The sequence below is a fragment of the Delphinus delphis genome, chromosome 3 (genome assembly GCF_949987515.2).
Source record: "Delphinus delphis chromosome 3, mDelDel1.2, whole genome shotgun sequence".
Lineage (NCBI taxonomy): Eukaryota > Metazoa > Chordata > Mammalia > Artiodactyla > Delphinidae > Delphinus > Delphinus delphis.
Genome location: NC_082685.1, coordinates 130,357,673 through 130,373,792, shown reverse-complemented (window position 1 = coordinate 130,373,792; position 16,120 = coordinate 130,357,673). Strand labels below are relative to the sequence as shown.

Below are 16,120 nucleotides of genomic sequence, written 5' to 3'. Positions count from 1 at the left end.
GAGAGGCCACAACAGTGAGAGGCCCGCGTACCGCAAAAAAAAAAAAAAAAAAAAAAAAATTTATATATATATATATATATATATATGTATAAAAAACTGATTTCATAATTTTCTGTAGTCACTGATGATTCTTTCATTGAAGGTATGAATGACTGAGATTAAGTGTTGGTGGACTACATATAGATCACACCCCTCAAATTAATCAAATATATTTGATCCCTACCTACTTGTAATAGAATAATACTATAATATTAATCTTACAGTTCTCAATTCTTTGTATTCCTACCCCTCTCCCATCATTTCAGCAGCAGTGAGGGCTTTTTTTTTTTTTTAAGCCTAGAGCTTTAGACAGCTCTGGGATATTTATTTATTAAAAAAATGGTTTTTCTTGGCTGCATTGGGTCTTAGTTGCGGCACATGGGATCTTCGTTGAGGCATGCGGGATCTTCGGTTACGGCGGGCGGGCTCTTCGTTGTGGTGCGTGGGCTTCTCTCTAGTCGTGGCTCGCGGGTTTTCTCTTTTCTAGTTGTGGCGCGTGGGCTCCAGGGCGCATGGGCTCTGTAGTTTGCAGCACACAGGCTCTCTCATTGAGGCGTGAGAGCTCAGTAGTTGTGGCGCGCGGGCTTAGTTGCTCTGAGGCATGTAGGATCTTAGTTCCCCGACCAGGGATTGAACCCTAGTCCCCTTCATTGGAAGGCGGATTCTTGACCACTGGACCACCAGGGAAGTCCCAGGGCTTTTGTTTTGTACTGCTCCTAAGGTAGTGTCTAAACAGCTAAAATGCAGAGAAAGAAACTGATTCAATGCCTGGCTTTGAGTTTTAAAATCTTGGCTTTGATGATCAAGAGCAAATATGAAGGAGTGTGCCCAACTAGAGTACCCTAGTCAGTAATGAGCACTGATTTTTTTTTTCTTTTTCTTAATAGTAGTTGTTAGAAAATGGTTTTTATTATTTTATGACTGTTAGTCATTTGTACTTCCTCTTTTGTGAATTGTCTGTTTTGATGTTCTTCCCATTTTTGAACTAGAATCTTAGATTTCTCCCCCTTATTTACTTTCACATTGATATGCCATATATGTAGCCAATATTTTCTCAGTTTGATATTTCTTTTTAAATGTAGCTTATAATTTTTTTGATCTGTAGAGTTTAACAGGGTTTTTTTGGGGTTTTTTTTGCGGTACGTGGGCCTCTCACTGCCATGGCCTCCCCTGTTGCGGAGCACAGGCTCTGGACGCGCAGGCTCAGCAGCCATGGCTCACGGGCCTAGCCGCTCCACGGCATGTGGGATCCTCCCGGACCGGGGCACGAACCCGTGTCCCCTGCATCGGCAGGCGGACTCTCAACCACTGCGCCACCAGGGAAGCCCCAAGTTTAACAGTTTTATGTAATCAAATCTACACCTTTTTTTCCAGATGATTTCTTCCATGGCTCGTAAACGTAAGATAGTTTCTATCCATACACAGCCAAGAGAAGCATTCACTCATACTTTCTTCTATTTTGTTTGTAGTTTGATTTGTTACAACAAATTATTCTACCAGGTATCTTGTTCATTCCATCAACAAGTATTTCCTGAGCATCCATCTGCCGTGTGACAAAGTAACAGGTGTTAAGGATAAAGCAGTAACCAAAACACTTAGAGAGTAACAACTGGCAATTTCCAAACTGTTGAGTAGTGCTGGGGAAATAGGTTTGGCTGCTTTTGGTACAGTATTGAGCCCAGTGAAGTCGGTCAGGGTTGAGAACTACGGGAACCTCTGCGAACCTTAGCTTTTTTTTCCGCAGAGAATCCCCTTGAGTTAACTTGATAAACTAAACAACACAATTCCTGCAGCAGTCTAAATCTGATTAACCATAGAGCATTAATATGCTCCAGGTACTAGACAAAAGGTCATCAGAAACAAAGGAACCAAGAGAACTACTTGAGAAGGACTTAGAGAAACAACAAAATACACCTTCACCAAGATTTCGAATCAGGATTCAGAGCAGCAGGGCTGTCGGAGATGATTTAGACTTGGCCTTTGCATGATACACAATTAAAGAAAACCTTAGAACAACCTGTAAATGTGAAAAAAAGAGAACAAAGTCAACTGTAATTAAAGACAGCCTCCGAGTGTTTCACCAGCATCAGGCTAAGTTTGTCATTCAAACTTAACCTGACGCTGTCTTTTGGGCTCAGTCTGTGACCTGGGAGGTGCTGGGCCCAATGGATAGGATTAGAACTGCTTTGTGAGGGCACTGTTTGCTGCTGGGCCTTGAGCAATGGCCTGACCAGAGGATCCCTTTCTGCCTCTCACTTCTGGCCCCAGGACTGGCTTGTCCCTGCAAGCTGTCCCAGTTGGGCCTCATCTCTCAGTGTTTCAGAGCTGCTGTCTGCTGGACCTGCTATCACATGACATGCTATCTCCTAACACGGTACACCCAGCATTGCCATTGGACATTCAGCCTTAAGAAATTCCTGGAAAACTGATAAGGAAGGGAGGGGGAAACCCTTTGCAACCTGCTGCTGTGATTTAAAAGTTGGTGAGTATGATGGTTAATTTTGTGTCATATTGGCTAGGCTGTGGTATCAGATTATTTGGTCAAACATGGCTGGATGTTGCTCTGAAGTTCCTTTTAAGATGAGATAAACACTGAAATCAATAGACTCTGAGTAAAGCAGATCACTCTCCATAATGTGGGTGGGCCTCATCCAATCAGTTGAAGGCCTTAAGAGAAAGACTGACATCCCCTGAGGAAGAGGAAATTCTGCCTGCAGACTGCCTGTAACGTCAGCTCTTTCCTGGGTCTCTAGCCTGCCAGCCTGCCCTGCAGATTTTGGACTTACCAGCCTCTACAATCACGTAAATCAATTCTTTAAGATACCTTCCTATCCATCTATCTATCTATCTATCTATCTATCTATCTATCTATCTATCTATCTATTTATTTATCATCTATCTACCTGTCTCCTATTGGTTCTATTTTTCTGAGAACCCTGACTACTACAGTGAGTAGAGGGCTCAAGTAAGCCTACTTTGAGCTTAGACTGAGGAAAGAGCTGAGGAGTAGGTTATCTCCTTTACTTTTTATTTGTATACATATAACATAATCATGGTTTTGCCAGAAAAGTCAGGACTAACTAGGACTAAATAGTCCTGATTTGCATGATGTAATTAAATGCATCAATAATTTGTGTTTCCATGATTTCCAGATGTTTTATCACCCACACTCACTTGAAAACCATTCACCTGACTGTACAAGATTTCTTTTCCCAACCCACTGCCATGCTTCTCTTCTTAAGCTGTACAGCCCCTCAATAGGAGGAGTCTGGCCAATTCCATGAAGTGTTTTCAGGAATGTAATGATATAATCCCCAGACTGAGCATTTGTACAGTGTATCACAGCTTAATAAGGTGTTTTTACATAGTGTTATATATTCTTCTAAATAATTATATAAATTAGGTAAAAGAGGTATAATTATTCTACCTCCCTCCATTGTGCCAAAGAAGAAACTGAAGGCCAAGAAGTGTGAACGTGTCATAAAGCTAGTCTATTCAGTGAGTCTATGGCCAAGCCAGGATTAGAAATCAGTTCTCCCATGCCCTCACATAGCACTTTTTCTTACCACCCAAACATGTATCTGACCAGGTAAGCAAACTCTTTGCCAGATTAGAGTGCCAACTCAGCATCCTAAAAAGGAAATTTACTGTCAGTGATTTTTGACAATGAGATGAGAGGAAAGGGAAGCTGGGGCAGTGGGAATCAGGCTTAGCTAGGGCTGAGGATAGCTGGAGAGCTGGAAGTTCAGGGAGTAGCTGGTGAGTCATTTCCATTTTTCTACAAAATGAATTTCTAAAGTGTAACAAGGGACTCAAGGCTTTTATTCCTCCTTTCTGCAACTTGTCAAAATAAGTTTAATTCAAATGGACCCTATTCTGGAAAGCAATTCCTAATTACCAAGTCAAAATTAATCACTAAGTCTTCTGTGTGCTCATTCACATCTTTTATTATAGGACTAATCATATATTAGACAGGCATGTCTCCCTAACTAGACTACGAGTGCCTTAAGGGCAAGGACTGGGTCTTTCTCTGTGCACTCATTCAACTAAGATTGCAGGCACCTCTTCTATTGTAGACAATGTGCTAGAAGCAGTGGGTACAAAGGTGAACTTCCTCCTCTGGATGGTGAAATATACACAGCCAGTAATTACAATACAATGTGATAAATGCTACAATAAAAGCATGTGTGAAGTGGACAGCACAGAAAAGGGGGCACCTAAACTATTTGGGAGGCAGTTAAGGCTGATTTCCAAGCAACCTCCTGAAACATAAACATTTGTCAAGTGTACAAAAGGAAAAGGGCACGTCAGGCTCAGGGCACAGCATGTACAAAAGCAGATGGAATAAGAGAGAATTAGTAGTTTTGTATGAACTGGTGTGAGGTTCGAAAGGTATAAAGATTGTAATAAAAAGCCTTGTTTACCATGCTAAAGCATTTCTATTTTATTCTCTAGGTTGGTCCTTCCCAACCTGCAGACCACAGAATTGTTTCAAAGTTTATAATGCAGACTAAATAAATAGGTCTAAAAGGTGTGTGTGTGTGTGTGTGTGTGTGTGTGTGTGTGTATGCAGGGGGTGGCGGGTGCTTGTTTAAATGTTTGTAGATACTTTAAGAATATATTCAAAGCTATGTATAAGTGGTATAGGAGTTATAGTAGCTTTTGGTCATTATTTTTATAAATCAATAAATACTAAAAACAGAAGTACTACTGTGTGAGAGTCCAAAGGATTTTGTTATATCATCAAAAGCGATCCTTATAGTTAAAGTCATGAGAAGTCAGTGAAAGATATTTTCTTTTTTAAGAAAAAAAAATTTTATTGTTTTCATAAAACATGACATTTAAAAACTTTAGAAAATACAGATAAACAAATGAGAAAAGAAACACCCAATAGTCCTAATACCCAGAGATGCCCAATATTCATATTTGTTATATAAACTTCCAATATATACATATATATACACAAATATTTTAAATTCTATACATAATTGTACTCTCTTTACTTATATTTATAAACATCTTTTTGACACTTATTACATATAGGCATCTGCATCATCATTTTAAATAGCTAAAGAGTATTCTATTGATGGGTATTCTATAATTTATCTCCTATTGTTGGACATTTAGGTTGTTTCTAATTTTTCCATTACAAATAGTAAAGAGATAAATATCTCTTTGTGTTTATATATCCACACCTTCCAATTAGGACATACATCTGGAAGTGAGTCAAAGTATATGAGCATTTTGAGGCTTTGATGCATGTTGTCAAATTACCTTCAGAAAGTTTACACCCACTTTTACACCAACCACTTGTGTATGAGTGTTCATTCCCATACCTTTGTCAGTGTATAATAATAATAATAGTTACTATTATTTTAGTATTCGACAAGTAGAAAGCATTTTAAATTACTTTTCTACTGAGGTTGAACTTTTTAAAAAACTGCTTCAAGGGATAATTTACACTTCATAAAATTCAATGTAAGTGTACAATTCAATGATTTTAGTAATTATATAGTTGTGCAACTATTACCACAACCCACTTTTAGAACATTTCTGTCACCCTAGAAAATCTCCTCCACATGGCCATATACAGTGAGTCCCTGCTCCCACCCCCAGACACAGGCAACTATTTCGCTTTCTGTTCCTATAAATTTGCCCTTTCTAGACATTTCATATGAATGGGACTGTTAGTCTTTTGCATGTAGCTTCCTTCACTTTCATGTTTTTGAGGTTTATTCGTTAGCACAGATCAGTATTTCGACTCTGAACTTTTTAAATCTTCATGTTAACTTGCAGTTGTTCCTCTGAGAGCTGTCTGTTACAAAGGCCCTTGCCCATTTTTCTATTGGGGCACTGAAGGATTTTACAGAGGAGGGATATAATCAGGTTCATGTTACATTAAGAGAATTCTAGCAGCACTGGGAAGGATAACTCTATATTTGCATTTCCAATTCTAGGACAATCATCAATACGTTTACTGCATTGAATTATGCTTTATCTACCTACAATAAAGAACTATAATATAAGCTACAAAGAACTATAAAATTATAAAAGGTATAATTATTTGAATAGTTTCCTCTCCTTAAGGAGTGTCATAAAGTTCTAATTTAGTCTCTAAAAAAAGAGACAATTATGCAGTTGATTTTACTTTACTGTAGTGAAAATAGGTCCCTTCTGGGACAAAGTGAAGTATGAATAAATAAATGTTACCTTATTCTAATGTTGCTCTTGGTGGCTTGTTTTCTGCATCAAGAGCCCTTAAAATGTTCCTCATCTCTAAGGTTCATTGAATAGGTATTTGACAAACAGTATCTTTGAACTCTATTATTTCTGTAAAGTGAAAAGGAAACCCCCCTGCTGCAAAACCTATTCCCAAGTAAAACCTCTCTAAAAAAGAAAAATGTCCTATTGTGATCCCATATTAACCATTACTGAATTTGTATCCCATGCTATTTTGCTAAATCCAATTAGACTCTTTGAGAAGTAAAGGCTCAGATCTAGTAAAAGTTGCAGTTCTTAAAGGTAGCGGAGGCACTCAAAGCTTGACATATTCGAGTGCTGAAACTTTTCTTCATTACACCTCCTTCAGTCTTCTAAGTCCCGTCCCCAGAGCTGTGTGGATGATCTACCTTAAAGCTAAAAAACGTTAAAGCAAGGGATCCTCACTTGTATGGGGTTCTTCCTAATTTTGTATGTTTTTCCTTAAGAGGGAAGAACAAATTATATACCTTCAGGCCCCACTAAACTTGGACCTGCCCTGTAACCAATGACCTCTATCCCCCATCCCAAAGGTTCTTTGTAAGTTGGTCCTTTACTTCATGGCTTGAGTCTAGATAAATTTCTACAAGCCTTCTTTTAATACAGACATCCTTTTAGAAAGCTTGTCATGCAGATAATAAAGTAACAACATAAATGATTCACCTAGAGTCTCATCACTTCAACAGGTAACCCACATTTATTCTTCTGTGGCCCCTTTCAGTTTTTGTCCACATAACTTTGTGTGATTATAATTAAAGTTGTTTTATCTTGGAAAATGACCAGCTGCCCGAGTTCAGAGGGTGGGCAAGGATGCTGTCAGGGCCACATCCACCTTGTTCACCACTGGATGCTCTGTGCTTAGCACAGAGTCTGGCATCCGGTTAGTACTTAAATATTGGCCGAATTGGCCGAGAGACTGATTCTGAACCTGAATGGCCCAATTTTTTTTTGGGGGGGGGGTACTGAACTCCAAGTAGAAACGAAAAACTCTTAAAAAGTAGCAATTATTGTTTTCCATTAAAGTGGAATCCTGCCTCATTAATTGATTGATTAAACAAGTGTATATTAAGTGTCTGTTAAAACCAAACACAGTTGGATTACTTGAGATATCAAGAGAGACCCAAAGGAGGAAAAATCTGCAGAGTGTGCTCTTTCTAATCCCTATCCCAGCCCTGAACTTTATGGCCTGAGATGAATAAGGAGAATGGAGGAATTTTTAATCTTTTAAAAAGACACAGCCTTATTTTATCTTTGCAGAAGAGTTGAGAAAAATATTAAAAAAAATGGCATTGGGGAAAAAAAGGAATTTTACTTAAGGCAGGCAGAAGATTAGAGCTCTCTATTGCCTTAAATGGCTCTGTAAGATTATGACACTAAGCTCTTTGCCAGAAACTGGGCTACACTTATCTGAAGTGCCACATTCATTCTGAAATGCTCTTAGAGGGAGAAGTTACACAGTATTATTGTCCAAAAGGGATGATCATTTTAGGTTTTGGTTAACATACAAAGCATATACCTTTTTTTTTTTTTAGGATCTAGAACATGAGGGAGGGCATGTGAGACATGCATCGGTCACTTGAGTGACCTCATGTGACACATGCAGAGTCACTTGAGAAGTCTGACCCTGCTAAAGATTGTCTCCTTCTACCCTGGGGTCAGTGCTACTAGGCAATGGCATTTCCTGGCAAAGTTCAATTAAACAAAATCCCAGACTCGTTTTTCTTCAAAATAATTTTGATTTAATTTCTTCTTTTATATAAAAAGACAACAAATTACATTTCAGAGAACAGTGTTTAGGTTATGAGGTTCCCGTCAGAGCTGTTTTGCAAAACATGTTTACATAATCTGAAGTGAAGTCGGCAGTCGACTGTGAAACTGGGGCCAGCCAGGCTGCCTTGTGCGCGTTCCATTTTGGACAACAAACTAATATAACATTCTATTGTTTAGGTGTCAGCTAGATTTGGATTTTCTTTTGGACGTTCGAATTGGGATGAGAAAACAAACCACCACCACATCACCATGACCAGATTTTAAAAAGCAACAGGTCAGTGCTTTGTAAAGAAAACAAGCAGCATCAATATTTTCTGCTCTAATCAATGAGCCCAAACATTTGACGTTTTGAATACAGATAAATAAGTCAAATTTTTGGAGAGAAAATCTTATAGAATCTTTCTGTTTGTACTGCCCAATGTGTTACTGATTATTTCCCCTATTGACCAATTGTATTTTGCGGTCCAAGATTCACAGAAGTGAATCTTGCAGTGTTAAAATGCAAAGAGAACAATAAACAGTATACAGAAGCAGTTAAATACTTCTTATAAAACTTATCTTAGAGAAAATTTGCCAAAGTAAAAGCAATTACACTTTAGAAGATCCCACTTGATGGCAAATGTATCAATCACCTAAAATTTTGGACAGTTATTAGGAGAAGGCTGAAAATGTGTCCTTGCAGCTTTACCACTCAGCTTCGTTTACCTGCCCTCCCTGAGGGGCCTGACTGGAAGGGATCTGTTTCTCTTTGTCTGAAAGTGCCTTGCATTATAGTTAACTGTAGGCGTAGTTTACTGGACCACAAGTTCCTTTAGGATATGAGTGATGTCTTATACATATTTGCCTTCTCCAAAGTACCGAACATGGCAGTGCTGGGGCTCAGGACAGGCTGCCCCAAGATATGTCACAGTGGCACAGTGATTATTTTGAATTAAAGTTACTTGAGAAACAGCTGGTGGAAACAAAAGATATAAAAAACACTCTGACTTCCCCCTTCCCCATGAAAGCAAGAAATAAATCTCCCAGGTGAAGGTATCCTCCCTATACCAGGAGGCTACAAAGCGTCCTTATCACCCGAGTTAGGGAACTCAAGGCTTAAAAAGCTATACTATAAACAAATGTTGTTACTTCTTCATCAGTTTGCTCCCTAGCATAACTTAAATCTTCATAAATCTTTCTTTGTCTAAAAATGATATATGAACAACTTGCTTTGGTCACTTCGGGGGTCCCATTTCTATGAGAATTCTACACATGCAAATTAAATTGTTTTGTTTTGCTTCCTTCTCCCGTTAATATGTCTTGGGTCAATTTAATTATTAGACCAGCCAAAAGAACTCAAGAGGGATGGGGGGAAATTTCCCCCTCCCTGATCGTAGTTATTCAATTATTTATGGAAATGAGTAAGTCAAAATACAGATAAAAAAATTCTCCTAATGAACTCCAAGTAGAAACCAAAAACTCTTCTGCTTCTGCATTTAGTGGCTGTATTGTATTTGCAAAATATATTTAGCATAAATGAAGTGAACATTTCCCTCTAATACAGTCCCTTTTTGTGGGTAAATTTATTCTTTATTCCAATACATTTTTGGGGTGTGATGATGAAACTGATTTTGGATGATCACCCGTAGGTGTCAAATGTCAAAGCATATTTCCTTGCCCTTTCTGGCACAGTATTAGTATACCACATATTCATCCAGAGCCTTTCCAAGGAAGAGCTCTCTAAACAAGCTATTTTAAATTTTATAACGTCCTCAGTTATGTGTTAAATAAGCTAAATTCAAAGAAACTATAAGATTAACCACATCGGAGCAAAAAGTGAAAGAAATTTAATCAGAAAATTCAAAGAGATGACAGCAAAGAAAGTCTAAAATTAATTGTAATATGATCAGAATGAGATCTCATCTCATCATTCTAATTTGTGAGCCAGGACACACGTACACAAAGAGTTTTCCGACCAAGCTAATTAATAGGCCAAAGGAGCTGGTTTTGTGAAGAAAAACCTAAGGAAGGCAAAGTCATTCAGTATAAGTCTAACATAGGATTTTGGAAATTCTAAATCAGCAAGTCTCTTAAAGAAAACAAAAAGCAAATATCGGGCTTCCCTGGTGGTGCAGTGGTTGGGAGTCCACCTGCCAATGCAGGGGACACGGGTTCGTGCCCCGGTCCGGGAGGATCCCACATGCCGCGGAGCGGCTAGGCCCGTGAGCCATGGCCGCTGAGCCTGCGCTCCGCAATGGGAGAGGCCACAACAGTGAGAGGCCCGCATAACGCAAAAAAAAAAAGCAAATATCACGTTGCTTTTCAGTTTAATCAATAATGCATTCATTTTCATATTCACTTTGATTATTAAATGCACAAAAATATATCAAATCACTTTTCTGTGTGTTAAAACATTCAAGTATATCATTGAAAAAAGGCAATGCAACTTTGTCTCTGAAGTTTTTAAAGACAAGGGAGGCAACTAGAGATAAACAAGGATTAAGCCTGGAAGATCTCTCAAGGTCTGGCTTTTGATTCCTACGTCTCTAACTGAACAAAACCCTCAAGTCATAAAAGCACAGAGATACATTTTCTCCACGCCTTATATTCCTGTTCTAAGAGAGGTTAGCACCGGGATCCAGACACATAACGCAGCATTTTCTAATTACCTAATTTCTACCAGCAGTTTCTGCTAACAGCAACAACAAACAACTTCAGAGAGACTGTCTCCCTCAATAAACGTAACTAAGTTCAAGTGCATATTAAGGTTTGTAGAGATGAAATGACATAACTTGAAGATTGACTTTAAAATGTTTCAGTGGAAAAGAAAAAAAGGGGGATAGGTGAGCAATGTGGCAAAGTCTTATAATTACTAAATGTAGGGGATGGGTATGGGGGGATTTATCATATTATTTTTTTCTACTTTTGTGCATGCTTGAGAATTTTCATAATGAGACTTTTTAAAAAAGAGCTTTAGGCAATATAGTTCATCAGTATAGGTATGGGTCTATGGACTAGATAGAAAGCTCTGCTAAAAAGAAGAATGGCTGGTCTTGAATCTGGGGCTCTTTACCAGGTTTAAAAAACCATTTCACCTGTTTTTCTCAAAGGAAGGAAAATCACACAAATCTACACATTATCTTGGGATGTGTATTAACACAATACACTGTTTAATGTTACCATAAAATTAGAGAAATCTAACTTTTCCAGCTGAACATGGAGGCTATATTACATGAAAGACATGGATTTAGATTTTGGTTTAGCTTTTAGTTTGAAAGAAAAAGAAGAGAGTGTTAATCAAAGAATTCAGATTCCCTAATCCTTTTCTCAGATCCAAATAGTTTTTCTTTTGGGGATTTAACCGCTACCCTGACAGTTACAGAAGTTAAGTTGAGGGGGTCTCCTTCTGGAGGTCATACTTTGAACAGAAGTAATCCTTTCCTGTGTTGAAGAAATCACTTTCACCCTCAGCAGAGAATACACTTTTAAGGAGGCCTCACTCTTTCTGGCCCCTCTCTATTCCCTTAACGCCTCATATATCCCTCTCTTCCATGCTTCCTATATTCTTCCCCACTGGTCCTGTCATCACATCCTATGCAATCCTCAGAGGTCCAAAAAGCCAAAGAGCCCCCTGGGTCTATGAGGACAATACTTGTTCCTATGCAAAATGTGGCTTGGGGAACTGGAACTGGATTAGAAACAAAAGAGGAGTCAGATAGCAACAAATTCTCTCCTAGTTCCTTTATTTTACATAAGTTTCATGACCATGGGGCCTGTTCTGACATTGCTTTTTTTTTTTTTTTCCTTCTTTCTTTTTTAAAACAGAGATTAAGGGCTCACGTAAGAATTCACTCTACTAACACTGATGTCATGGACACTTCTTTTTTAGAATGAGGTATTTGGTTTACTGTCTAAAACAGTAAAGGTTTGGGCAAACTGCAGAAATGATATAGCAAGTAATAAAATAAAAGTGAATAACTGAAACATAAAACAGAAATGGGATCTGGCAACATAGTTGCTCTGACACTCTGAGAATCATTATTGTAGCCAGAATAAACACACCCACCCTACATCTCTAAAAGCAAAACCCAGCATGATTTTTCCTAGGGGCATACATTTCTACTCAGAAAAGACAGTGAGAATGAAGAGATGAGTGAATATGAAAATGGTAAAGAGATTAAGACCACTCTTACTGCCCTTTTCCCCATTCTAACACGAATTACTTATTAATGGACCACTATTTCCCTTGGTTTCAAATTACCTTAGGAAAACATTAATAATTACAGCAACAACAGCATTTACAAGTGAGTTTATGTGGAACTGTTGTCAGAGTTCAAAACACCATGAAAGATCTGGAGAAGACAGTTGACTATTTCACATAAAAAACTGAACAATTAGGTTAGCCAGGCCCAAAATAATGATGAAAATGTGAGAGATTAACTTAGGCCATGTTAGACGCTCTTCTTGGTAGAGGGAAATTATATAGATGAGAGATGGATATATGAATACAAAGGCCAGGCCACATGCTGCTCCTGAATATCTGCAAAATAAAAGCTTTTGGGTTAATATTCATCCTGCGTTTTTCTGATTTACAATTATGGTAAATATAGTACAATTTAAATCCTCCTCAGTTTGATATTACAATAAAATTGTTTTTGATTCATTTGTTGACATAAAGCATTTGAGTTTAAAACTTATTTTACTTGCTAAGTTAATATAAAATATTATTTCCTGTTCATCTTTATAGCATCTGCTTGACAAAGAGTTTTTTATTCATCTCTCAAATCTCCCTAGTTCCTCTGTATCTCAGTGATTATGGCTACTTCCTCAGAAACATCTGGAGATAGGCTTCATACCTTTGATCTTTTATAAACTAATTATAAATTCTGAGTTGTTGAAGGACTGCTAGCATCTGCTTAAGACTGAGAGTGCCTCCTTGGCATTCAGCATAATTATCAAAGATAGTAACAAAAATACCTAAACACATGACAGAGGAACCTATACTTTCTTCTCTCCTTCCCTATACTTAGTTTTCTTGAAAACAGGTTAATGGGAACTTGTAAATCCATTATATTCAATAAGCATCAGGCTAAAAGTCTCCCCTTTTGTTTCTTGCTACTTTCTTAGGTAAGGGTCTTCTAAAAAGTGACTCAGTCCTGCTTTCTACAGGTCAAGGAAATCAGATCATCCGAAATTTCAGTTTTCCGTGAGAATCTGAGGTCACAAATATATTCCCAATCTACTCAACCTATCATAATGTATTTGGAGAAAGGATATTAAGGAAAGAGCCATCTGGGATCTGAACTCTTACTTTATGACTACAATCGACACTGAAATATGTTCTTGAGTAGAAATGGATTAAGAAAGTTAGGACATAGCCTTGACATATTAGGGACATTTGAGGTACCCCAAGAAGTTATATATTATATATTAAAAACAACTTTATTTTGGATAAAGAAAAAGGAATACAGTAGAAAATTATGAGAAAAACAAAAAAGAGAAGGGGAAAGGTACATAAGGCTAAGGGATAATGGGGCTTCTAGAGTCAGGAATAAGCAGAAATGGAAGATAATGAGCACCTTAACTGATACCAGGGAACTACATTTGAATGTTACCAGTTTTAAATACTCACAGGAATTTTATACAATTATATCAAAACAACAACTACAACAACAACAACAACAGGAAAAGCATAAAAATAAAGACCAATATATGAAGGGGCAAAGTTCCCTTACAGGCAGTACCTTATGATTCCTCCTATGTTTGGGTAGAAACAGGCCATGAGCACGCCAGCTCCCACAATAACTAGATTAAGAATCAACACGTGGAAAATGCTAAAAGTTGAGAAGAGAGTTTGGAGGAAGAAAAAATATAAAAGCAGGAAAATTATAACAATTAATATGAGAATAAAATTCATTATTATCATCCTTAAAATGAGAATGTCTTAAACTTGACAATAAAATCACAGCATAAATAGAAGGCAACAATAGTACTCAATACTGGTGATGGGACAGTGATACTGGCCCTTTTGTGCAATTATATAAATAGGTTAAATTTTGTAGGAGCAAACTGGTAGTGTGTATCAAGGTTCACATTCTTTGACACATAATTCCATTTGGGTGGAAAATCATAAGAAAATAATTGAAAAAGCTATTAACATAAAGATATTTGTGAAAAGACAGAAGCATCCTAGATATATGGCAGGGTAACAATTTACTTGATGGAATATATTAAAAAACATTAAAAATAAGTAATCACTGTTACCTAGATGGTAAAAATCCATCTAGGCAACTTGAGGAAAAGTTAGTTAGATTTTTACTACACAAGAAAATCTGAAAACACTTGAAAAAATATCAGAAGGAAATACACTGAAAAGGGTGTAGTGACTGTTATAATTTGGGATTTGGGGTAATCTTTGTTTCTATATTTAACAAATTTTGTATGTTTTACAATATTTCTTTGTAAAGTGTTTACTTTTATAATTAGAAAAATAAATTTTATTAAGGGGTAAGACAAAATGGGCAGGTTTTTATTTTTCAGATTTAGTCATTTAAAGCTATTCAGTATTTACCATGAATAGAATATCTGCTAAATAACTTGAACTAGATGTTAACAATTCAAGGTTTGGGAATCAATTCTGGACACAAATAAACATAATGTAGATGGAATATGATGCTCAAGAAATAACTCCATTTCCCCCAAAAATGATCCTTAAAAGCCAAATTTACACATCAAAGCAACATTTTGAGCCCAAGTTATCAGAGGTTAATTAATCCTAGGTAAAGATTACAGAAAGAATTAAAAATAAGGAAAAGTATTTACACAAATAAGTGGTTAGTCATCCATCTTGATGAATTACAAAGATATTCAGGCTTCCAGATCTTACTATTTATCCGGAAACTCCAACCTTAAAATTGCTTCAGAGCTTTGAGAGAGACATTGGTTGGGCCTTTGTTATTTCTATATTGTAAAAGGAATCAACTTTGTGTATTTTCCAAAGTAGTGGTTCTCAAAGTGTAACCACGAACCCCAGGGAAGTTCCCAATTCCCTTTCAGAAAGCCCTGAGGTAAAAATTATTTTCCAATCAGACAAAACATTACTCGCTTTGCAAAAGCATTGGTGGGTAAACTGCTGCCCCCTTAGCATGGATAGAGGCAGCTTCACTTGTCTGTATTCTGTACTGTATTCTTTACTGCCAAACACTCTCAAAAAAAAAAAAAAAAAGTTTTATTAAAAATTGTCCTTGATAAAGGAGTAAAAATCATGTTTTATTAAATCTCATACTTTGAACATACATCTTTTTAATATTCTGTATGATCAAATAGCAAGTATATAATGAAGCACATCTGCTGCATACTGAAGTAAAAAGGCTGTCTTGAGGGAAAGTACTTGTGCAACTGAGCTGGGGGACAACCCTGCCGTTTTATCCAAAGACTGCTATTTTTACTTGAAAGGCAGATAAACTATGGTTCTTCAGACTTGGGTATTTGACAGACATTTTCTTGAAAATGAATGATATGATCTTATCATTTCAAGGAAAGCAACTGGTAGTTTGTGTTGCCAATGATAACATTTGAGCTTTCGAGCAAAAACTAGAATTTTGGAGAGCTTGTATTTGCCACCATGAGAGCTCGACAGTTTTCCAATAAATATCTAAAGACTTTTGATATTAATGAATGTGGGTTTTGAAGTGTGCATAATGAAGTGTGTCAACATTTGGAAGGTCTACAGAACTCACTGAACCAATATTTTCCAAAGGATTAACCCTGATGTTATAAAATCATGCATGGGTAAAAGATCCAAAGTGTAAGATAGACCAATGGATTTTAATGTAACTGAGTTTCAGATTCAACTAACTTTTAAAAAACTACCACTTGTCTAGGTTTGGCATAGTATCAAAGAAGAATATCCATAATGATCTGAAAAGGCTATTAAAAGTACTCCTTGTTCCAACTGGGAGGGTGTATTTTCTTCATATATTTAAACAAAAATTACACATTACAACAGAACGAATGCAGAAGAAGCTAGGAGAATCCAATGATCTACTAGCAAATCAGACATTAAATCAGTTTT

The 16,120-nt window shown here is 37.1% G+C and overlaps 1 protein-coding gene across 13 annotated transcripts in view; it reads right to left on the bottom strand.

The window, feature by feature from the left end:
• Positions 1-1,699: 1,699 nt before the first annotated feature.
• The window catches only part of SLC38A9 (solute carrier family 38 member 9), a 110,176-nt gene continuing 95,755 nt past the window's right edge, over positions 1,700-16,120 (bottom strand). For 8 of the 13 annotated variants that reach the window (XM_060009478.1, XM_060009477.1, XM_060009485.1 and 5 more), the window contains 2 exons: positions 13,791-13,880; positions 4,308-12,586 (listed from right to left, as the gene is read on the bottom strand). In XM_060009478.1, the coding sequence (XP_059865461.1) occupies positions 12,421-12,586; positions 13,791-13,880 (256 nt within the window). In that variant the 3' untranslated portion in view covers positions 4,308-12,420. Of the gene's footprint in view, positions 2,057-4,307; positions 12,587-13,790; positions 13,881-16,120 lie in introns of those variants that run through there. The other 5 variants (XM_060009484.1, XR_009519011.1, XR_009519010.1 and 2 more) reach the window with 5 other exon arrangements.